Here is a 24,881-nt window from a genome sequence, read left to right as displayed (position 1 = left end):
TATATTGTTGCTCAGCTCCACCTCAGATCACCTGAATTCAGTGTGTATGTCTGGGATGGGGAGTTTGGGTACCAGTAGATTATCAAGATTCCCAGGTGGTTCTAATGTGTAACCAGCATCAAGAAATGTTAATATAGCCTGTACTGAAGATTTAGGATATATTAACTGCCCCTCCCAGTTTTAAAGACATGTCTTTTTATCTTCATTCATATCACATTAAGATCATTAAACCAGGGCAGGGTGGCTCAGTCATCAGCATCCAGCTCTTGATTTGGGCTTAGATCATCATCTCATGGTTCATGTGATCGAGGCCTGCGGCAGGCTCTGGGCTGACAGCACAAAGCCTGTTTGGGCTTCTCTCTGTCCCTGTCTCTCTCTGCCACTCCCCTACTTGTACTCTTTCTCAAAATAAATTAAACAAAAAAAAGACAATTAAAGCAGACAAGACAAAATACGAAGCCCTCTAGCAGGTGGCTACAGTGTTTCATGGTCCACTTTTTTTTCCTTTGAGTAATTATTCAACCAGTTAAGAATCCAATGCAATATGTGATTTTTTTCCCCCCATACTTTTTAACATTATCCACAAGGAAACTATTAAATGCTTTGGGAGGATGGAGAAACATTTGACCTGAATCATGTCCCTGAACCTAATCTATAAATTAGTACTAGTCTATAAAAAGTAAATCACTTGATTTGATATTCCTTGTTCTTAATGAACATATTGATTTTTAGTGATCACTACTTACCGTTTCATAATTCAAGCACTTTTTGTTTTCCTTAGGACTGGTGTCGGGCATTTTGGTCAGTAATTTCTGAATTCTCTTTTTTTCTGTTTCAAAAGTTTGGAACATTTCGACATCTCCAGGCACATAACCTTTTCTATGTATTTCTCAAACAATTTGGATTATGGGTGGCCTGGGTGGCTTAGTCAGTTAAGTGTCTGACTTCGGCTCAGGTCATGATCTTGTGTTTCATGGGTTTGAGCCCTGCATTGGCTCTGTGCTGATGGCTTAGAGCCTGGAGCCTGCTTCAGATTCTGTGTCTTCCTCTCTCTCTCTCTGACCTTTCCCTGCTCATGCTCTGGGTCTCTTTCCCTTTTTCAAAAATAAACATTAAGAAAAAAAAATTTTTTTAAAGAATCTAGATCAGCTTGTGGTAAAGTTTAGGACATTTTACTTGAGCCTTGGTGGCTTGACATCCCAGTTAACATTTTGAAGTGCTTCAAATATTGAAAATTTCTTTTACCATATTGTTTACCTTAGTATTTTGCTTAAGAAATCATTTTTTTCCCCAGAAAAAAATAGATAATGCATGAAGAAACTTGTTTTGAGTTGGAAGAGTCCACATTAATGTGGTTTATATTCTATAAAATGAGAAAAACTACGTGCATCTGGGTGGCTCAGTTGGCTGAGCATCTGACTTTGGCTCAGGTCATGATCTTGCAGTTCATAAGTTTGAGCCCCACGTCTGTGCTATCAGCATAGAGCCGACTTTGGATCCTCTGTCTCCCTCCCTCCCACTCTACTCAGCTTGTGCTCTCTCTCTTTCTCAAAAGTAAACATAAAAACGAAAAACTAAACTAACACAAGGCTCTGTTAAAAGATGTTACTTAAATATTCTTCAATGAACCTGATTATTTTTTTTAAATTTCCATTTATTCATGTGGAAATCATCACAGGACCTTAGAGGCTGCCTTGGCTGTGTGGTTTAAGTGTCTTTCTCCCTGTATGCTTGGATTCTCTGGGTGGGGGCAGGGCATACTATAGCATCCCTCTTTGTGACTCCTAACTGGCCTATTCCCCTTCGTTCTGACCTCTACAGTTTCCATTGACTAAGCAGCTCTTTGCTCAACTCTCCACATCCCTATTCCCCTCACAGTCTCAGAGCTTCTGGAAATGAGAAATAGCTCTCAACAAAAAGACAGTGACAACATCTGATGAATAAGAGAGCTCAAAGATAAAATGAAGTGGTGGAATATTTTCTTATACTTCTAGATTTGGTTCATTTTCTAATTTTCATTTAGTCTATAAAAATAATTTTCGTTCGTAACTGATGTAAGTTTTGAGCTCTAGTTACATTCATATCAGAGTAGTGAAAAAATTAGAAAAATGGTGCCTTTTATTTAAATACAAGGAATATGTATTTCTATTGGTGTTTGGTGTTCAGTGTTGTCATCTTTGTTTCTTTCAGTAAATATCCCTGATGCAGCTTTTATTCAGGCAGCCCGCAGGAAACGTGAATTGGCCAGGACCCAAGATGATTATATTTCTTTGGATGTAAAACATACCTCTACCATCACTGGGATGAAGAAAAACAGTGATGAAGATCCTGAGAGTGAGCCTGATGACCATGAAAAGAGAATACCATTTACCCTAAAGCCTCAAACACACAGACAAAGGATGGCTGATGAAACAAGTACATACTTAATTTATTTACAATATATAAACATTAAGGGATTTTTCACTAGAATACCATGATCAAATCTCCATAAAAATGTAATATGTCATATCTTAAAAGGTGTTAAAAGTTGGTTTTTATTTAATACCAATTTAGTCAATCTCATAGTCTCTAAAAGATAAATCTATTAAAATGTTATCACCAAAGATAATGTGTAATAGTATTATTTGACCTCCACTTGATCTTTTTTGACAGGTTAGAAAATTTGTGCAGTCTTATTTTTGATCTTGAAAACTTGCATTATCACCTTTGCAAAGATTTTTTTTTTTTAGCATGGAAGCATGTACAGAGATTTTAGGCTTCATTTATTAAAATCTCCTCTGCTCTAATAAAAAAATTTCCTCTACCAGTAGTCCTTAGGTTTCAAAGGACTATTTTCACATTTCTCATTTATAAACAATACTATGTTTTACCAAAATTTTGTCCCTTCAAATAATTTTTTTTCAGAATGAGAGACTTTTCATTCCTTATAACCCAGAAATTATTTTTTAATATTTTGATTCTAGGTAGAATTTATAATCTCTGGGGGCACAGTAGGTTAAGCATCTGCCTCTTGATTTCTACTCAGGTCGTGATCTCCTGGTTCATGAGATCGAGTGCAGAACCTGCTTGGGATTCTCTGCGCCTCTTTCTGCCCCTCCCCTGCTCATGTGTGGGCTCTTGCTCTCTCTCAAGATAAATAAGCATTTTAAAAAAAATTTATAACCTCTGTTAAGGAATACGAAATGGTCCATTTTTTTTTTCCATGTTTTTTCCTCCATATGTGAAACTGGTGTTTTCAGTGGAACAGTTTGGTGATAAGTACGGATTCCCAGATTCAGGTCTTTGCTTCAGCACATTCCTTATACAAGTTACTATTAAATTCCTGATAGGAGTGTCCTCTTTATAAAATAAGGATGATAACAGTGCTTTCTTCCCATAATTATTGTGAAGAATAAGTTAACACATGTGAAGCTGCTAAGGCAGCAGCACATTATAACCCCCCAAAAATGTTAGGTGATGCAATTAGAAGGAAAAATACTATTTATAAATCTTTTTTCCCTAGCACCTAGAAATGAAGAAACAAGTGAAGAAAGTCAGGAAGATGAAATTCAAGATAGTTGGGAACAGCAGCAGATGAGGAAAGCAGTTAAAATCACTGAGGTAATAATTTTTTCTACCATGTGTATTACTTTTCTAAGGCTGCTGTAACAAATTATCACAAACTTGATGGCTTAAAATAGACATCGATTCTCACAGTTGTGGAAGCTAGCAATCTTAAAGCAAGGTGTTAGCAGGACTGTGCTCCCTTTGGGGGAAGAATCTTATCTTCCATCGTCTGGTCACTCTAGGTGTTCCTTGCATTGTGACTGCTTAACCCCTTGGTCTGTCTCCTTCACGTGGCCACCTCTGTACCTCTGTGTCTTTTATAAGAACACTTGGCATTGGATTTAGGGCCCACTTGAATACAGTATGTTCTCATCTTGAGATACTTCACTTAATTACAAACACAAAGACCCTTTTTCCAGATGTCATATTGACAGATTCTGGACATAGACATTTCTTTTGGCCACCGTTCAACTCACTATACTTTATATATCCTGTTCTTTTCCCATTAGATTATAAACACTTTCCACATATTAGGCCACCTAAGGGAGCCATGTTTATTTTATCTTTAATTTTATGGTAACTGTGACATATGGTAGGTGTGTAAATGCAAAGTTTAAACAAATAAACATGTTTAGTTTTTTAAGTTAATTTTATTTTATTCTTGGGGCACCTGGGTGGCTCAGTTGGTTAAGCATCCAGCTTCCGGCTTCAGTTCGTGGGTTCAAGCCCTGCATCAGGTTCTGTGCTGACAGCTAGCTCAGAACCTGGAGCCTGCTCTGGATTCTGTGTTTCCCTCTCTCTGACCCTCCCCTGCTCGTGCTGTCTCTCTTTCAAGAATAAATAAATATTAAAAAAAAATTTTTTTAATAAAATATAAAAAACTGTTCTTGAGCTCAAAAATCCTGGATTTGGGTTCTGGCTATGCCACTGAAATATATGTTCCATGAGGTCAAGAATTATTAACTATTCAATGTTGTATCCCTCTGTGCCTAATGTTATGAGTGCTCAATATATATTTGTGCAGCTTTAAGCAAATTATTTAATTTTTTTAATTTTTAAAAATTAAATTAAAAAAGTTAAAATGTTTTAATGTTTATTGATTTTTTTTTTTTTTTTTTTTTTTTTTTTTTGAGAGAGAGACAGAGTCTGAGTGGGGGAGGATCAGGGGGAGGTGGGGGACCAGTCTGAAGCAGGCTCCATGAGCTTTCAGCACAGAGCCCAACACAGGGCTGAAACGCAAGAGCCATGAGATCATGACCTGAGCTGAAGTCAGGTGCCTAATGGACTGAGCCACTGAGGTGCCCCAAATTTTCTAAATCTGTTTTCTTATCAGTAAAATGGGAAGATAATGTTACCTACATGAGTAGGTAGCTATAAGTCTCAATGATTTAAAACAAAATGCTTCTAATGCTTTATATAAATATAAAGGTTATATTTTTTTAATCTGTTTAAAAAGAATGCTTTGAGAGGCACCTGAGTAGCTCAGTTAGTTAAGTGTCTGACTCTTGATTTCAGCTACAGTCATGATCTCAGTCTTGAGATCTCATATTGGGCTCTCACTGGACATGGAGCCTGCTTAAGAATCTTTCTTTCCCTCTGCTTCTCCCTTGCACACGCACAAGAAACAAAACAAAAAAACAATGCTTTGAAAGATTATTTGTTCTTGTAAATAAAGTATTGTTAAGATCTCCATGATACTGAAACTAAGAAGTTAAGTAAAGGTGAATGTTTGGTTATAACAGTATTTAGAAATCTCTGACCAGAGAAATGATTTAGAGGGTGGCTATTTGTATAACTGTAATAGACTTAGATCCCCCCCCTTCCCCATTTTTAGTAAAATCAGTGTTGCAACAGCATGAAAAATAAAAATACTTTGAGAAAAAACATGTCACAGTCCCTACTGTGCTTAGGTTTGCATAATTCCTTTTTCAGTATTTGTTTAATTATAGTCATAGTATATATCAGAAATTCCCAGACTTCCCATTCATGGAGCTCACAGTGTCCATAACTTTATTCTGGTGCCCCCAGGCCAAAAGAAGTACCAAACAATTCCATTTATTAAGTAGTTAAAGCCATAGAATTTAATACTATTTATGTCCTATTAACTTAGTAGTCTTCTAGAAAAGAATAACACTGATAAATTGAAAAGTCTTTTAGTTTCATTTTTAAATAACAGTTACTTATGAGATGTGTGCACCTCTTAGGCACTGCATGACATCTCTGATGTTGGTATCAGATTAGACACTGCCATTCTCATCTCCTTTCCAAATTAATTTTCTGTAGGTACTTGCTGTTTATTACATCCCCCCAAAACCCACTAATAAGACTTCATCAGACGACTATGTAGCACAATCTAATGATGTGGCTGTGAACTAGTTAAAACTGGTAGCTCAATAAATGATGAATATGTATTCCCTGAAAATATTTATATTTAAAATACTTTACAACATCCCTTTGAGTTCACTTGAATGCCTTGCATGTAGTTTAGGAACCACAATATATATATATATATATACAATTTCAAATTCTGGTTTGTTTGCTTGACATGTTATAAATATTTTCCCATGTTTCTATTACATAGTTATAACAGTAACTAATTATAAAATTGTATAATATTGGGGCAGCCAGGTGGCTCATTTAGGTGAGGGTCCAACGCTTGATTTCGGCTCAGGTCATGATGCCAGGGGCATAGGATTGAGTCCCACGTCAGACTGAGCATGGAGCCTGCCTAAGATTCCCTTTCTCTCTCCCTCTGCTCCACTCCCCACTTGTGTACAATCTCTGTCTCTCTCTAAAATAAAAAAAATAATAACCAAGAAGCAAGCTTTTGTGAAAAGTAAGATTTGGTAATTTTCTACATGCATGCAAGTTTAAAGTTCCATGTTTTAAACTGTGAGAATTTGTAACAGTGAAAACTGTCAAATTGTAAGATTAATGAGTCTTTTAAAACTATATAAATTTTCATATTTTTAGGGACGAGACCTAGATCTTTCCTACAGCAGTAAATCTCAAACAGTGAAGAAGTTTGATATTTCCACTTCATTCCCACCGGTAAATTTAGAAATTATAAAGAAGCAATTAAATACTAGGTAAGTAGAATTGATCTTAAAATAATTTGTCCCAGACATTTAATAGTGAAAAAAGCACTATTTCTTTTGAACTACAAATACTAATATTCAACAGATTTGTAGTAAAAAAAAAAAAAATCACCTGTGTTATAGCACTAGCACAACTGATTTCCTTTCTATATAGGTCTTTTTAATCTTTATAATAGATAAATACTACATGCTTAAAATCCATATAAATCAAATTCTTGTTTTAACATTTTATAAGCTTTTGTCTACATTGTTAAATAACCTTTAATTTTTAAAAATAATAAGTTGGGAGTGATGGCGAGATGCCATAGTAGGAAACCCCATACCTCATTTCCTCCTAGAATACCAACTGACAATATGCAGTCTAAAAAGCCTTTATGAGAACTCCAGAAACCAGTTTAGACAGTTACCTTATACCAAGCAAGCTCAAAGCCAAGAAGAGCCACATTGTAATGGATAAGAAAAGCCATTTCATTTCAGTTGTATCAGCCACTCTTGCAAGCCCACACTAAAGCCCAGCTCACAGCTTCTCCATTGAGAGGGGGGGAAAAGAAGAGCGGAACATAGATATAATTTTGGGCTTTTGAAGGGACTGTCTGAGGGACTGCTCCCTGCCCTGTCTGTCTCAGCATCCTGAATTGTCATACCTTGGATACCTGGGGGCCACAGAAAACAAAAGAGAGCTCTGTTGTTACAGAGCCAGAAAGCTTAGAGTACTTCAGACAAACACCAAAGGGAGCAAGAGACTATGAACACTTAAAAAACCCACAAATTCTGTAATAGGGAAATTTCATAGAGAAACCCAGAAATCTGTCCCCCATAAAAGATTTGAGAAGACCTCCCTCAGCCATCCACATCTCTAGCCAGGCTGATTGGTGATGTTCTTCCACTATATGAAACTGTTTCCCTTAAGTGCATTATCAGATGTACAAGATCAACCAAAAAATAACAAGAGATAGAAACAGGGAAACCTAGCACAACCAAAGGAACAAAATAAATCTCTGGAACAAATTGTGAAAAAGGAGATCTATTAATTACTTGACAAATAATTCATCATAATCTACTTCTAGAAGCTGAATGTGCTATAAGACAACACAACAAAATCAGGGAAACAGGACATAAACAAAGTGAGAATATAAACAAAGCAAAGCTATTTTTAAAAAAATTATGTAGCCAAACAATACAGTAAATGATTTGAAAATCTCACTAGAATAGAGATCGTACCATGCACACTTTGATATTACAGTGCTATGACACTTGAAATCAATCACAGGAAAATGTCTGGAAAACCTCCAAAAACATGGAGGTTAAAGAACACCCTATTAAAGAACAAATGGGCCAATCAGGCAGTTAGAGAAGAAATTTAAAAATATATGGAAACAAATATAATTGAAAATAAAATAATCCAAACTCTTTGCGATACAGCAAAGACAGCAAAAACTGGAAATATGCCTCTAACAAAATCAGATTCCAATGATAGAGAAAACCATCGAGTCGCAAAACATAAAATTATACCAAATCATAATATGCTCAAATGTTATCAATACCAGCTTACTCAGTAATACCCATATTCCAAGAAAGACCACAAACTGATTTAACAGTAATTCCACATGGACTCCTGTATTTCATATACATAAGACCTTGGATTGTCTAGCAACTCACCTAGTTTACAAATTCTGATCAATCCACACTTACTTTCACTCTAGAATTATCCTCTGATTAGCTCAAGCACCTAAAAACCTGTAGATGTCCTTTCCTCCCATTTCCTTTGAGACCTCTTTCATTGTGGTGGTCTCCTTTGCTCCGCGAGTCTTATAAACCCAGGTTTATATGATTGTTTCCATGGTGGTTTCTGTAAGGTAGCTCTGAGAAAAATTCCATTAGACTGATAGTTACTGTAGTAGAAAAAGAAGTTGGAGAAACAAGCAGTTTTCATTTACTTTTGTTTATTTAGATTAACATTGCTACAGGATACTCACCGCTCACACCTGAGGGAATATGAAAAATATGTACAAGATGTCGAGAGCTCGAAGAGTACCATCCAGAACCTAGAGAATTCATCAAATCAAGCTCTAAATTTTAAATTCTATAAAAGCATGAAAATTTATGTGGAAAATTTAATTGACTGTCTTAATGAAAAGGTACATGGTCATAAATATAGTATTTCCTTTTTTTAAAGAAATCCTCTTACCATGAGATTTTTTGAAAAGTCTAAATCCCACTACTAAATACTTTTCTTTAGGATTTTCCTACACATTTTTGACATACTATGATATTAAGTGTCCCCTTAATATTAGACGGTTAGGTTTCTTTGCACTTATTTTGGTATTACAAATAACAAAGTTAAATTTTTGTGTTAAAATTCTGTTTAAAAAAAATTCCTAGAAAGTGAATTATTAAGTCAGAGTTTCTAAATATCTTTTAAGGCTTATGAAACATTGCTAAATTATTTCTATACCAGAAAGATTGCATAAGTTTTATTTTCAGCTTACTTCATTTTAAAAAATGGTTTTTATAAGGATACCTGAGTGGCTCGGTCAGTTAAGTATCAAACTTCAGCTCAGGTCATGGTCTCATGGTTAAGGAGTTTGAGCCCCACTTTGAGCTTTCTGCCATCAGCACAGCCTGCTTAGGATTCATTCTCATTCTCATTCTCTCCCCTCTCCCCTTTCCCCTCCCCAAAAATAACATTAAATTTTTAAAATAAATAATGGTTTTTGTACATACTTATTTTGATCTCAAAATCTTTATTTTATTAACACATGTCTGTTGGTGAGTTGTTGTCTTTGCTTTGTTATCTTTTTATAGTGACAACTTTTTTTCCTTTTTACTTTTTTCCCCCTTATATAGTGAAAATTCTTTACTGCTTAAGATTTTTAATGCTACTTGATATAGGTAAACTTTCCAGTTTGTCTTCTGATTTCATTTGCAGTTTTTCTTTGACATCCTGATCTTTTGACATTTTTGTGTTAATGAGATTTATAAATCATTCTTTCCAAGTTCTGTTTTTGTTTTATGCCTACTAAGTTCTTACATTTGGGTCTTGAGTTGATTTTTTTTTTTTTTTAAGTAGACAAACCATTTAAAATACACTCTATTTCATTGCTTTTTATTTACATTTAAAATACTACCAAGGGGCACCTGGGTGGCTAAGCTGATTAAGCATCCAGCTTCAGCTCAGGTCATGATCTCACAGTTCGTGGGTTGGAGCCCTGCATCAGGCTCTGTGCTGACCACTAGCTCAGAGCCTAGAGCCTTCTTCAGATTCTGTATCTTCCTCTCTCTCTGACCCTCCCCTGCTCGCACTGTCTCTGTCTCTCAAAAATAAATAAAAAACATAAATAAAATACTATCAGAAAGTTGGATTTTTTTTTTCTAATTGTTTCAAGTTGACTACCTTTTACTGTCACTTGGTAGTTACTTTCTGAAGTATTTATTGCAATACAACTTTCTTCATTGATTCTTGAAGAATTAAACTGTTAAAGACTCATTAGCCTACATGTTGATGCAGGGCAGCTGCTGTGGGAACATCATTGGAGTGAGGAGAATTGTAGCTCAAGAAATTTAAGAATGCCAATTTTAACTAATCATTCATTTTTGCTTCATTCTTTCTTACTTATCTGGTTAGGTCTCTTCTATTCTCCCCTTTTTTTTTTTTTTTTTTTTTTCAGATTTATCAGTTTTCTCAAGTACCCTGCTACAGTCTGCCCCCTCAGCTTATGAAAAGTCCCTGTACCCTTTGTTTTCTCCTTCTAATATCTGAAATAAAGAAGAATCCTATTTGGGGGTACCTGGGTGGCTCAGTTGAGCGTCTGACTCTTGATTTTAGCTCAGTCATGATCTCATGGTTTGTGAGTTAAAGCCCCACATTGGGCTTCATGCTGACAGTGCAGAGACTTCTTGGGAATTCTCTCTTCCCCTCTCCAACTCATGCATGTGTGCTTTCAAAGTTTTTTTTAAATTCCTAATACTTATTTATTCACTCTTATCTATGTTTCTGACTCCAGTCCATTAGCTTTAATTATTTATGACATTTATAGCTGTTTTAGTAAGTTGATTATCAGTATTAAAGTATTGGAAGCTAGGTCTGTATCTCACAGTATTTTTTCAATTAAAATGTAGTATTGAAAAATGTTCCTTTTATATGAGTATTGAGCGCATACATATGCTTATTTGAGTATTACTTTTTATAATTGATTATTGATGATCTACAAAATGTTACTTATATGTGTATTTCAGATTGTCAGCATCCAAGAAATAGAGTCATCCATGCATGCACTCCTTTTAAAACAAGCCATGACCTTTATGAAACGCAGGCAAGATGAATTAAAACATGAATCAACGTATTTACAACAGTTATCACGTTAGTGTTTTTCATATTCAATATGATTTATTATTAAGCTGGATTATCAGCTAGAGAATAAAGATATTTTTATTCCTATATTTAAAAAATGCTTTTTTGTATATTTTCCCACTAGCCTTTCACCTACCCCTTTGCAAAAACCTCAAAATATTTGGAACTAGGGCTTCAAAATCTCTTGAATTAAGTCTAAAACAAAAAATAAAAATTATAACTTCTAATTATGTGGTGTTTGAGACAGTATATGGCCATGTATTGATTTTGTTTAGATGAGTTGTCAGAAATCTAACTTAACAAAGATTTAATGCCCCAATCCATGGATTAGGGATAGAGGTTAAAGACATTTTGGTGGGTTTCAGTAGAGAATCATCTGTAAGATCTCAAATAAGATTTGGATGCTGCCTTTTGGTTCTCAGACTGGTTTTGTATTTTCAGGGATGCCTTCCTTTGATTAAGGTGCTGTTGGGGAATAGTGAAAGAGATGAGATCATAAGCAAGTAGCTGATTAAAGCAAAAGGACTTTCAAACACATGACTTGTATTTGTTATAAGTTATGGTACAGACTAAGAAATAATATGAATAACTTACTGGTAATGCAAATATTATTATATATTATTATATAATTCAGGGATAGAAAAAAACTGGTGAAAACAAAAAGAATACAAGACAAAGAAACATGGTAGAATTTTACTGCTGTCTCAAGTGCTGAACTGTATACACCAGCCAAGATGTCTTAGGCTAGCAGGCTCAATGCCTATTAATATTGTGATAGGGAATTAACATTGTAATTTTATTACATGATGAAGTATGTAATTTAAGCATATTAAATGTGTTTATATATATGTGTGTGTGTGTATATATATATATATATATACACACACACATACTAACACACACACACATACACCTATATGTATATACACTCAAAATACAACTTTTGTTTTCAGGATATTTCATTTTATTTCTTTGAAGAATTTACAGTATTATATTTATTTGTTACAGGCAAAGCTGAGACATCAACAAATGGAAGCTTGGCTGTAGATGAAAAAACTCCATCAGTTTTGGAAGAGATTGAATCTCGAAGGTAGCTATATAAAGACTTAGAGCATCATTGAGCAAATATTTTTCACTACTTAACTATAGTTAGTCCATATGGTACAATAACCATAACTGAACACTAATTTGTGAGAATGACCTACAACCAAAAGTTAAACAGTCCTTACCCCCAAGGTTTAAAGACACACTGGCATATCAGATCAGTCAAAAAGAATGGGTAAGATGGCATTTTTTAGTCTGGAAATTGCTTATAACTAGAAGCCAGTTATTATTATATTGTTACCCCCTGTTTAAAATCTGGGTAGTCAGAAAAAGAGGGAGAACCACCAATTCAGGTAATGATGCCTAAATGCCAAAAATAACAAAATTATAGGCTAATAATAAGATGGTATATATTATAGACATTTTAAATAAATGATGACTCCTAGTTTTTGTTTTAAAGCATTTCTTTTCAGCAGGAACTGTTTTTTGTTTTGTTTTGTTTTTAGAAACTGTTTTTAATTTGGTTTTGGTTTATTCCAAAACAGGTCACAAAGAAGACAAGCAAGGGCACTTTCTGGGAATTGTGGTCATCAGGAAGGGACATCTAGTGATGATGAACTGTCTTCAGACATGATTGACTTCCAAAAAACCCAAGGTCAGCTACCAGGTTTCTAATATGTCTTAATTTGAAGTATTGAAATGGTAGGAAATGCTTTGCTATGATTCTCCTTAAATATAGTTGAAGAAATTCAAGAAAAAAGGAACACATTTTTTTTCCCCTTCAAAACTTCATGGGGTGCCTGGCTGGCTCAGTCCATAGAGCCTATGATTCATGATGTTGGGGTGGTGAGTTCGAGTAGAGTTTACTTAAAAAAAGAAAGAAGACTTTTCCTCCCTTTGGAAAAAATGGGATAAAATGGAGAAACAATTTGAGTTTTCTGCATCTTTATTTTTTTCTCTCAGCTTTTCTCATCTTTTGTAAAAGGAACCATGAACATTTTGGTTTCATCTCTCTACTGCATACTTCTGTATTATCATTTTTAATTGAAAACAATTAAATTTAGGAGTGCCTGGATGGCTCAGTTGGTAAAGCATGCAACTCTTGATCTCATGATTATGAGTTGGAGCACACGTTGAAGGTAAAGGTTACTTAAAAATAAGATCATTTGAAAATAAATAAAACACTTAAATATAGTAATATTTTAGTGCTTCATAGCTAAAATGTTGCATATTTGAAAGAATGTGAGCTTTACAGGGGCACATGGGTGGCTTAGTCGGTTAAGTGACTGACTTTGGCTCAGGTCATGATATCACAGGAGCCCCGCGTGGGGGTCTGTGCTGACAGCTTGGAACTTGGAGCCTGGAGCCTGCTTTGGATTTTATGTCTGTCTGTCTGTCTGTCTCTCTCTGTCTCTCACTCTCTCTCCCTCCCTCTGCCTCCCTCTCCCTCGCTCTCTGTCTCTCAAAAATAGGAAGTAAATATTTAAGAAAGTTAAGAAGAAAGAATGTGGGCTTCACAGTCAAACAGATGGGTTTAAAGACTGTCTCTATTTTGTGTGATCTTAGATCCATTGACCTCCCTTAATCTCACGTTTGCTTGTGTCTTGTCTATAAATAGTACTCACACCTGCCTTGTATAGAAGGTCAATAAGTGATGGATTTTGTTAGTGTGAATATTGCTATTAAAGTGGCTTTTAATAAAAGCTAATTTATATGTTAATATTCAAAGGAAAGTTTTCAGCTCCATTGAGTACATACATAGTTATACATGACTATGTTTTAGGAAGCAAAGTCAGAAACTTAAAATGCATAATATACTGAGACTCATTTTGTTTACAGATGAAATTTTACAAGATCACAAGAAGATTTTTGAAGATGTACATGATGATTTTTGTAATATCCAAAATATTTTGTTGAAATTTCAACAATGGCGAGAAAAGTTTCCTGATTCTTATTATGAAGCTTTCATTAGTTTATGCATACCGAAGCTTTTAAATCCCCTAATCCGACTTCACTTGATTGATTGGAATCCTCTTAAGGTATTTAAGTTTAATATATTAAAAGAAATAGTTCTATCCTATTCATTACTGAAGTACCTTTGTTATCAGGTTAGCTTTAAAGTATACAGAATTGGAATTGATAATTAATGCTTTGGGGTAGTAACCTGCATTCATCTTATTTTGGTTCTTCCTTTATCTGTAAGGCTGAATAGCACTAAACATCTGTCAAGGAAACACTTTTTTGTAGGTTTTTTACCTCCTTCTATGATAAGTTCAAGGTCATTTTTAAATCATTCAAAAATGTGAAGATGGTATTAGCTTTTAAGAATTTTAGTCAGTTTGCTATAAGGTACCAAGAGTTCTGAAGTTGGAGATACTATATTGGGAATATTTGGTTTGGAAAGCTACACAGAGGAGGGGGGATTTAAATGAGAATTTAAAAGGTATATAAGATTTAAAACAGGAGAAAAAAAGGAAAACCTTTTTTGTAAAGGTGCATAAGGAGATAGCCTAGTTTAGGAGCTAGAGGCTGCATAGATGTCCAGATCCTAAATTAAGAGATAGGAACTTAGTTTGGTAAATAATGGGAAGAGTGGCATTATAGAAATAATGTTTTAAGAAGCCTTAACACCTGGGTAACTTGGAGGAAAGGAAGAGATGGAGATAAAACTAAAAGGCTATTGCTGTAGTCCAGGTCCAAGGTAGTGAACCCCTTATATACAGTGATAGTGGTAAAGGGAAGAGAAAGAAAGGGTTGATTTATGGGAGGTTTTGTGAATTAAGAATCCATAAAAAGCTTCTGCCCAGTGAAGGAAACAAAAAACTAAAGGCAGCTCCCTGAATAGGAGAAGATATTTGCAAATGACATATCCAATAAAGGGTTAATATCCAAATTTTATGAAGAACTTACACAGCTCAACACCCCCCCCCCAAAAATCCGATTAACAATTGGGCCGAAGACATGAATAGACATTTCTCCAAAGAAGACATCCACACGGCTAACGGACACATGAAGAGATACTCAACATAATTCATCATTAGGGAAATGCAAATCAAAACCACAGTGAGATATCACCTCACATCTGTCAGAATGGCTACAATAAAAAACACAAGAAACCAGTGATGATGAGGACGTGGAGAAAAAGGAGTCTTCATGCACTGTTAATGGGAATGCAAACTGGTGCAGCCACTGTGGAAAATGGTATGGAAGTTCCTCAAAAAGTTAAAAATAGAACTACCCTCTGATCCAGTAATCACAGTACTGGGGATTTACCCCCAAAATATAAAAACATTAATTCATACATGCACCCCTATGTTTATAGTCGCATTATTTACAGTAGCCACAATAACGGAAGCAGCCTAAGTGTCCATTGACTGATGAAAGAATAAAGATGTGGTGTGTGTGTATCTATCTATATGCACAATGGAATATTACTCAGCCATAGAAAAGAATGAAACCTTGCCATCTGCAACAACATGGATGGAGCTAGAGAGTATAATGCCAAGTGAAATAAGTCAGAAGAAGACAAATACCATAAGACTTCACTCACATGTGGAATTTAAGAAACAAAGGAAAAAGAGACAACTCAAGAAACATACTCTTAAGCGTGGAGAACAAACTAGTGCTTACCAGAAGCGAGAGAGCTAAGGGATGGCTGAAGTAGTCGATGAGGATTAAGGAGTGCACTTGTGATGAACACTGAGAGGTGTATGGAGACTGTGGAGTTCACTATACTGTACACCGGAAACTAATATAACTATCTTAACAATATAGGAATTAGAATTAAAGAATTAGTAAAATACCAAGAGTAACCCTAACACACCACATTGAAAGGTGACCCCAATGTTTGGATTTTGGGGTATTAGAACAGTGGTAGTTCCATTAATAGAAATGGGAACTTTCCAGAGGGAAAAAGATGTTGAAGGAAGTTTTACTTTGTATGTGGATGCTGAAATGATAGTGGAACATCCATGTGGATATGCCTAGTAAGAAAATGGAAATGAGAAAACAAAGTTGTAAGAATAGAGGAAAAGAGATAAAAAAATTAAACAAGTGAAGGAGACGTAGCCATGTCCTTTTATCTTTCTCTGCTCCGGTCATGCATGCCTGTTGCTCTGTGTTGGGTTCAGGGCCAGCAGTTTTCACACTACAGAAGCTATGCTCATCCCTTAGAAGATGGTGAGTAGTTTGTTTTACTCAGGCTGAACTAAGCACTCGGTTACACCTAGCGGAGATCTGTTCATTCAACAAGTAATAACTGGCCATCTGCTACTGCCTCGTAAGCTAAACCACCTGTAAATACACATTTGTGCCAATGAGAATTGAGGGAACCAAAAGTGAATTTTGTATGATGTAAATGAATTTTTATAAACAAATTCCATATTAAGTGATATTCTTAGAAATGTATATTTTGTTTTCATTAGTAAAATGTGGTAGGTTCTGAATATGGCATTTTTGGCATATTTATCATATGAATGATGCATGGAATATAGTTTTTTGTCATATTATTGAGACATCATGCCTTAGTCAAGCCATCCTGCCTCCCCTTGGTCTACATACAGGGGGTTAAAATAGGGAATTACTCTCTTCTTGTATTCCCAGAAAAGCTCTAGTGATTGCTAAAAAGTTAACTTTTTAAAAATAAACGATTTAAGAATGTTTTAATAATTTTATTTATAAGGTTGATGCTGTAGGCTTAAAACAGATGCCATGGTTCACATCTATAGAAGAATATATGGCCAGCAGTATGGAAGATTCAAAGAAAGAAGATGGTTCGGATAAGAAAATCTTGTCTGCTGTCATCAATAAAACAGTTATACCTCGACTTACAGGTACTGCTTTGCAATCTTGATAAAATTAAATTGTACTCTGGCAGAGATTAAGATCATTAATTTCTCTTACAGTCACAGGTTTTTTTTTTTATCAGAAGTTTTCAAGTACAAGGAAATGTAATACGCATTAAAAATCAAGAGAGGTCGTAATTGAAGGTGGTTAAAAGTTCTTGTTTGCACGGGTGATTGGCTACCACACTGCTGGTATTCTTCCCCTTTCTTGTTATTCTTTTTTTAATGTTTATTTTTGAGAGTAACACAGAACATGAGCAGGGGTGGGGCAAAGAGAGGGAGACTCAGATTCCGAAGCAGGCTCCAAGCTCTGAGCTATTCGCACAGAGCCTTACACCGACTCAAACTCACAAACCGCGAGATTGTGACCTGAGCCATAGCTTAACACTTAACTGACTGAGCCGCCCAGGTGCCCCTTGTATTCTTTGCTTTAAAAAACATTGCTACATTTTCCCCACATCTGCACTTACCATTGGTGCATGTGCTTCAATCTGAAAGCTTATTTTATCTGAACTTAACACTTGTTAAAGATCTGCTTCACCATGGCCCTGAGTGTGGATTTTGATAGCAGTCTGTAGAACTCTCTTAAATGATGAAACAACCACTTATATTGCTTCTTAGCCAAATTGGCTAAAACTTTGTTTTTATTTTTTTTAATGTTTATTTATTGTTGAGACAGAAACAGAGCATGAGTGGGGGATAGGCAGAGAGAGAGGGAGACACAGAATCTGAAGCAAGGTCCAGGCTCTGAGCTGTCAGCACAGAGCCCGATGCCGGGCTTGAACCCACAGACTGTGAGATCACAACCTTAGCCCAAGTGTCTGACTGACTGAGCCACCCAGGGGTCCCTGGCTAAAACTTTTAAGATTTTTCTCAGCGTACCTGCAGTGCAGTCATGGTTGTGTTAGGAAGTTACTAAATTTACCTAGCTCTCTTAATGATAGCACAGAATATGTATGACTTGATTTAAATACTCTTCTGAAAATTTCAAATACTTCTCTTAAAACTAAACCTTAAATAAGTAGAATTATGAGAAATTAATACTGTATATTTATTCTCAAGTTCTGTCCTGGATGCCCTTGTACTCTTCATGAGTCCTCTAGGCTACTTCATGCTCTCCGTTAGTATCTATATTTGTGTTGTTCAGTGTGGTAACCAGTAACTAAATGTGATTATTAAAATACACATTCATTTCAACAAAATAAAATTAAAATACAGTTCATCAGTCACACCAATAGCACTAAATTCTTAATAGTCATATGTTGCTCATGGCCACCAGATAGTGTAGATATTAATGTGTTTTTTCCATTATTTAGAAAGTTACTTTGGATACTACTGCTCTACACAAAAGTCTAAAGGAACTGGAGACAAGTCCGGATCTTCTAAGCAAAGTACCTTCTGAATATATTCACTTGGATGTCCAACAGGCACTCTTCCCCACTCAGGCACACTTTCCCTCTAAAAATAAAAAATAAATAGATTGGCCAATTGAAATGGAAAAAATGGGACATATGAATATCTGCAGAAACAGAATCCAAGGCAGTGGAAACAGCAAATGCAAAGGCCCTGAGGCAGGAGCCAGCCTAATTTGATTGAGAAACAGCACATGGGCCAGTGTAGCTATACTGGAGTGAGGAAGGGTGGAGAGCAGGAAGAGGTTAACAAGATAACATGAGCTACATTATATGAGTCCTTATAATCAGTTGTAAGGACTTCATTTTTTTATGTTATAAGTGAAACAGTGAAAACAAAGTTGTTTTTTTAAGTTATTTATTTTGAGCGAGAGAGAACAGGTAGGGGAGGAGCAGAGAGAGGTGGACAGAGAATCCAAAGTGGGCTCTCTGCTGTCAGCATAGAGAGTTCAATGCAGGGCTTGAACCTGAACTTGAACTTGAACCTTGAACTCATAAACCACAAGATCATGACTTGCACTGTGGTCAGTTGCCACCCAGGTGCCCAGAAAGTTGTGAACAGAGAAATGGTACTGTTTGCCTAACATTTTAACAGACTCTCTGTGGTTACTGTTTTGAGAATGAACAGCGGGCACACCTCTTAGGAAGCTTTTGCAGTAATCAAGCAACAGGTGATACTGGCTTGGGCTAGAGTTTGTTAAAAGTGGAGGTGCTGAAAAGTGGTTGAGTTCAGCATACATGTCAAAGATAACAGCAACAGAATTTAAGAATGGATTGGTTGCATGCACAAGAGAGGACTCAAGAGTGACTGCATGGATTTGGGTCTGAGCATTTGGAAGGACAGAGTTGCCAATTCCTGAAATGGAAAAGATGGAAAAGAGTTTTAGGGTAAGAAGGTGTTATCAGGAGCTCAGTTTGACAAATCTTGAGTTTGTGATGCCTACCATCTAAGTAGAGGTGTCAGCTAGGTTGTTGAATATGTGAGTATAAAGGAGAGGTCCAAGTATCAGACATAAATTTGGAATGTATCAGGACATGGATGACATTTAAAGCCTGACCTTAAATACTAAGGGTTATAAACATAAATAGGAAAGAGGAGGTAAGTAAGCAGAGTCTTGAGGTACTCCAACATTTTTGAAGTCAAAAGAGATGACAGGCGGCCAGCAAAGGAGGCCAGAGAGGTAGGTGCAAAATCTGGAGTGGCATCTTGGATGCCAAGAAAAAAAGTGTTTGGTGGCGCCTAGGTGGCTCAGGTCATAAGTTCGTGGGTCATGGATCCAAGCCCTGTATCAGGCTCTGCACTTACAGTGCAGAGCCTGCTTGGGATTCTCTTTCTCTCTACCCTTCCTGCACTTGGGCGCACTCTCTGTCTCTCTCTCTCAAATAAATGAAACTTTCAAAAAAATGTTTGTAAGGGGAATGATCAACTGTTGCAGATAAATTAGATGGGGACTAGAATCAACCATTAGGTTTTGCAATGTGAAGGTCACGTGTGATGGTAAGAGTAGTTTAAGTAGAATGGTTGGAGATCAGACCTAATTGAAGTGTATTCAGGAGTTAATAGGAGAGGAATTGGAAGTAGATAGTTTAGAGGGCTTTTTGAAGAATTTTATTGTATAATGAAGGAAAGTAAGAAGACTGTACTAGAGGGGAAAGAAGGGTCAAGGGAGGGATTATTTTTAATATAAGAGAGTAATTGTAGGCTGATGGGAAAGATCCAGTAGAAGTGATGACAATACCAGAGTTAAGAGGGCAAAATTCTGTGGGTTCCTGAGTGGCTGAGTCAAACATCTGACGTCAGCCCAGGTCGTGATCTCACAGTTTGTGAATTCTAGCCCCGCATCAGGCTCTGTCAGGCCGACAGCACAGAGCCTAGAGCCTGGAGCCTGCTTCAAGTTCTGTGTTTCCCTCTCTCTCTGCCCCTCTCTCCCCCACTCAAAAATAAATATTAAAAAAAAATTTTAAAGAGGGCAGAATTCTGGGACCAGAATCTTCCAGTAAGCCAAAGGGGTTATTTATTTTGCACAAATAAAAGATTGGCCTTAGCGAGGAATGTGGGCACTTCATCTGTGAGAATGGAAGACAAGAATATGTGGGCATAGATGTAGGTAGTTGTGTAGATTCTTTCATAGTCCCTTGTAGAATTTCTCTTCTGATTGATCTGTTTTCTCATCAGTGAGAAAGTAATCAGCTGAGGACAAAAGCAAGCGAAGGGAAGAAGTAAATAGTCATCTAAAAAGAGTCATCTCAATAGAGAGTGAGGAGGAAGGAACAGACAAGAAATAATCATCTGGATGAGAGAGGGGGGAATCAGCCAGGAAAACAGTGATTGCTAGACAGCTTGAAAGGTTCGCTGGGGTTTTACAGTGATAAAATTTAAAGTATATTTTTTTCCAGCCATGTTTTAGCCACATAGTTGGAGCCACAGATTCAGTGACAAGTGGATTTAACTAGGGCTGTGGTTAAGTGAGAGAAGTTTGACAGAGCCCAAAATGGACTAGGAAATTCAAGATGTATGCAAACACGTAATGGTAATGAATGGCATGGAGTTTAAATTGCACAGGGGGGATGTCTTTTCTAAAGACGTCAGTTGTTTATACGTGACAGTCAAAGCAATCTAGGAAATAAATTGTACACTACTGAAACCTTTGTTTCAGACTTTGTAGAATTCATTTGGGATCCCTTGTCGACCTCACAGACAACAAGTTTAATAGCACACTGCAGAGTGATTCTTGAAGAACTTTCCACTTGTGGAAATGAAGTTAGTAAAGGCAAACAGGTAATGATTTCTAGAGTTCTGACCTTCTTGATTTATTTATAGCTTAATGTAATTTTGTTAAATGTTTGTTTCCAGAAGATGCAGAAGAAGTAATTTACCAGAAAGTAATTCGGGGAAAGGTAGATGTACTTCTGATTTATAGAAACTAGGATTGACCTTTTCTTCTTCTTTGTAATAATAAGATGAAGGACTCTACCTTCATATTTATGAACACTCTAACAGGGATGACAACCAGTATTAATTATAAAATACACATACATGTAATAAGACCCACATTATTACTTTTACCCTAATTAGTTTATTCCTCTCTGTTCAGTGGTCTGATTTTTGTTCTCATTCCAGCCAGCCATCTTTTAGGTTTGTGAATATAGATTGGCACTACAGAGATGAGCTGACAAAAATGCATTTGTGCAAATTTGCCTTACCTTTGTTCTTTTGGCAAAAATCTAGTAGTATTTTGGGTTTGCTTTAATGATTATTTTTAAATTAGGTTAACATTCATAATATTACTAATATATATTTGTAGTCTGCCAAAGTTAAGAACAGTAGTCCCTTTAAGGATTCAAAGCTCAATAGGATATGGGGCATCTGGTGGGCTCCAGTTGGTAGAGTTTGTGTCTTGTTGATCTTAGGGTTGTGAGTTCGAGCCCCACATTTTGGTGTAGATTGTACTTAAAAAATTTTTTAAATCCTTAAAAAAAAGTTCAGTAGTATAGGTTTTCATCTTACCATGATTTAGAATTTAGCTTTACTTAACACATAGAAGGAGGGACCGTTTAGAGGCCTTAGTAAGGGTCTGGTAAATCTTTTATCGTGATATTCTGTTTTTTAAACATTCTGTTAATGAGAATGTCATATATTCATGCAGTTAAATCAGTAAACCAGTTATATGTTGAGTTCTAAGCAAGTTGAGAGAGATTGACTATCTAGAGAGTGTCTGCAGTAGAATAACCATGGTGGTTGAAAGTAAGGAGGGGCATGTCACATTCATATTCTGAACACCATTAAATTTTAGCACTTGGAATTATTATAAAGGAGGGAAGCTGTAAGGAGGAGGAGGAAGAAGAGGGAAATTGGCATGATTCTGCCTTCAAGAAGCATGTGGTCTTAAATAGGATGTACATAAATTATTACTTAAAATAGGAAGTGAGGAGCATCTGAGTGGCTCCTGGTCAAGCAACTGACTCTCTTGATTTTGACTCAGGTCATGATCTCGTGGTTTGTGAGTTCAAGCCACACATTGGGCTCCGCTCTGACAGTGCAGAGCCTACTTGGGATTCTCTCTCTCTCTCCCCCCCTCTCTCTGCTTCTCCCATCTGCTCTCTCTCTCAAAATAAATAAACTTTAAAAATAAATAAAATAGTAAGCGAGAGGTGCGGGAGGAGAAGGAACATCTGTTTAATTCCCTCTGTGTACTTGGCACTCTGTTAGGTCTTGCACCTGTGTAATCTCAGTTAGTCCTAGCAGCTCTGTTAAAATTTGGATGATAGCTTCATTTTCCACACGAAGAAACTAAATCTCAGAAATTTGTTCTTAGTAATATTTTGAGTTAAAACCAGGATTTGAACCTTGATTAATCTATTTTAAAGCCTAAGCCCATCTCACTGACCATGTTAACCTTCCCTGAGCAGCCCAGATAAAATGCTGTGAAACTTCAGAAGAGAAACAGGAGAAAGAAGTGACGTTCCACCATGAAAGAATTTGTGTTCAAGGTGGCATTTAAACTAGGACCTAATGGAAAATAAAGGATTTAAACATAACAACTGATGGGGAAGAGGGCATTTTTCACCTTCCTCCAACAGGATAAAGACAGATAACATGTGAAAATCATTGCAGAAATTAGAGATGCTTAACTTAGAAGAAGATATGCATGAAGATTCTGTATTTGTAGAAGGAAAAATTTATTCTGTGTTGTTACAGAGCATAGAACCAGGATTAGTAGAGAAGAGCTACAAGGAAGTAGATATGCAATCCTGTATTTGCTCCTTATATGAGACTATGAAATTATAACAAATATAAATAGTGCTTTACCATTTTTTTTAATGTTTATTTTTGAGTGAGAGCACAAGTAGGGAGTGGGGGAAGCAGAGGATTCAAAGCAAGCTCTGAGCTGACAACAGGGAGCCCTGTGCAGGGCTTGAACTAACTGTGAGATCATAACCTGAGCGAAAGTCAGACACTCAACCCACTGAGCCACCTGGGTACCCCAGTGCTTTACCATTTATTAAACACTTTTACATTATCTCATTTGATCTTAATAACCTTGCAAAATGTGTTGACTTTAATTGCATTTTACAAATGGAAGAAGGTGGGGCCCAGAGGGCCATGTCACTTGTAAAAGGTTACTTGGGTATTAACTGGTAGGCCTGGCACTTTGCAATTTATAGTAACTAAAGTCTTTCAAAAGTGTTACAGATCTGTTCATGAACTTTTCATACTGGTAATTTTTATTCTGGAAGCCCTGCCACAATGAATGTTGAAAATGGGTTCTTTGTGTGATTAGTAGGACAATGAACTACAACAGGATTTTTCAGCTTCAGCAGCCTTGGCATTTGGAGCAGATAATTATTTGTTGTGGGAAGTTCTCCTTTGCATTGTAGCATGCTAGCATCTTCCCTGGCCTCTACCCACTAGATGCCAGCAGTGCTCCCCAGTCTTGACAACCAGAAACACCTCCAGACATTATAAGATATTCCCTGGGCACGACACAATCCCTCCTAGTTAAGAGTCACTGAACCATGTAATGTTCCTGGCTACTAAGACAATTTGCCTTGCCAGTGAGCTCACTGTAATTTATTCAGTGATGTGTAAGAAATTGAAGAGATGAAAAGGGTTCCAGAAGAATGGAATCATATAGCATAGTTCCTGTTTTTGAAGTAAGAAGCAAATGAATCCCTGGTGAGAATAGTTTTGATTTTTGTTAAATTCTAAAATAGATTATAGAGATGGATTATGAACACTTTTTTTTAAAAAAAGCAGTGATCACTGTAATCTGTCATTGACAAAGTTCCTAAATACAGGTGATTGCTTATTGGCTCAAATTCTCTCAAACTATCTCAGTTACTTTCATAATAAATAGGTACTGTGCAGTTAGAGTAGGTAATATGTTTAAGTATGCTGTGATCGTTCTTATGGATCAAATGGAGAATGATAAGCTTAACAGTGGTGTAGTGAATACGAGAAACTGGTAGAGTATACCTAAGAATACTGGCCAAGAGGGGTCTAGCTCCCTATAGGGGTAGTCTTTTAGTATGAGAGATCTTCTCAGTATTTGCCTCGTTCACCTTTTTATTCAACTGGATGAAAATGTAAAATGCATGCTAATCAGATTTGTCAATGGCACAAAGCTAGAGTTCTATCATAGACATAATGGATAGTAGAATAGTATCCAAAAAGATTTCAAATACTGAGAAAATGGACTGACCCTCAGAATATATGACATGAAAGGAATATACATTATGTCCTATCCTTACATTCAGAAATTCAACTGCATAACTAAAAGGAAAGAAATAGCTCTGATGCAACACAGGTAAACCAGAGAGGAATATATAATCAACAGTAAACCCAACATGAGTCAGTACTGTCACGTGAGTAACAGATTAAGGGGAATTTTTTTACTTGGGTATGTGCTGTTTTGAGTAAAAATGTTATATGTGCTCTGCTCACAGATCAGACTTTCCGGGGCATGTTGCATTTAATTAATTCTGGGTGTAAGTATATTACGTGAAGAGTATCTAAGAAGGTATGGGAAAGAGAAAAAGTAGAAAAGTGAGATATTAGAATCTAAAGAATTGTCATGTGGAAGGG

General features: G+C 36.2%; 1 protein-coding gene across 5 annotated transcripts in view; it reads left to right on the top strand.

Annotated features, from left to right (window-relative positions):
* The window catches only part of GCFC2 (GC-rich sequence DNA-binding factor 2), a 44,243-nt gene that overhangs the window by 5,751 nt on the left and 13,611 nt on the right, over window positions 1–24,881 (top strand). For 2 of the 5 annotated variants that reach the window (XM_029937684.1, XM_029937685.1), the window contains exons 3-12: window positions 2,191–2,415; window positions 3,503–3,600; window positions 6,520–6,635; window positions 8,596–8,782; window positions 10,881–11,004; window positions 12,004–12,085; window positions 12,585–12,694; window positions 13,879–14,078; window positions 16,721–16,871; window positions 20,953–21,074. In XM_029937684.1, coding sequence (XP_029793544.1) covers window positions 2,191–2,415; window positions 3,503–3,600; window positions 6,520–6,635; window positions 8,596–8,782; window positions 10,881–11,004; window positions 12,004–12,085; window positions 12,585–12,694; window positions 13,879–14,078; window positions 16,721–16,871; window positions 20,953–21,074 — 1,415 coding nt within the window. Of the gene's footprint in view, window positions 1–2,190; window positions 2,416–3,502; window positions 3,601–6,519; window positions 6,636–8,595; window positions 8,783–10,880; window positions 11,005–12,003; window positions 12,086–12,584; window positions 12,695–13,878; window positions 14,079–16,720; window positions 16,872–18,199; window positions 18,605–20,952; window positions 21,075–24,881 lie in introns of those variants that run through there. The other 3 variants (XM_029937686.1, XR_003907913.1, XM_029937687.1) reach the window with 3 other exon arrangements.

This window comes from Suricata suricatta, chromosome 4, assembly GCF_006229205.1.
Source record: "Suricata suricatta isolate VVHF042 chromosome 4, meerkat_22Aug2017_6uvM2_HiC, whole genome shotgun sequence".
Classification (NCBI taxonomy): Eukaryota; Metazoa; Chordata; class Mammalia; order Carnivora; family Herpestidae; genus Suricata; species Suricata suricatta.
Note: the sequence above shows the minus strand (reverse complement) of the source record. Positions and strands in the feature narration are given on the sequence as shown.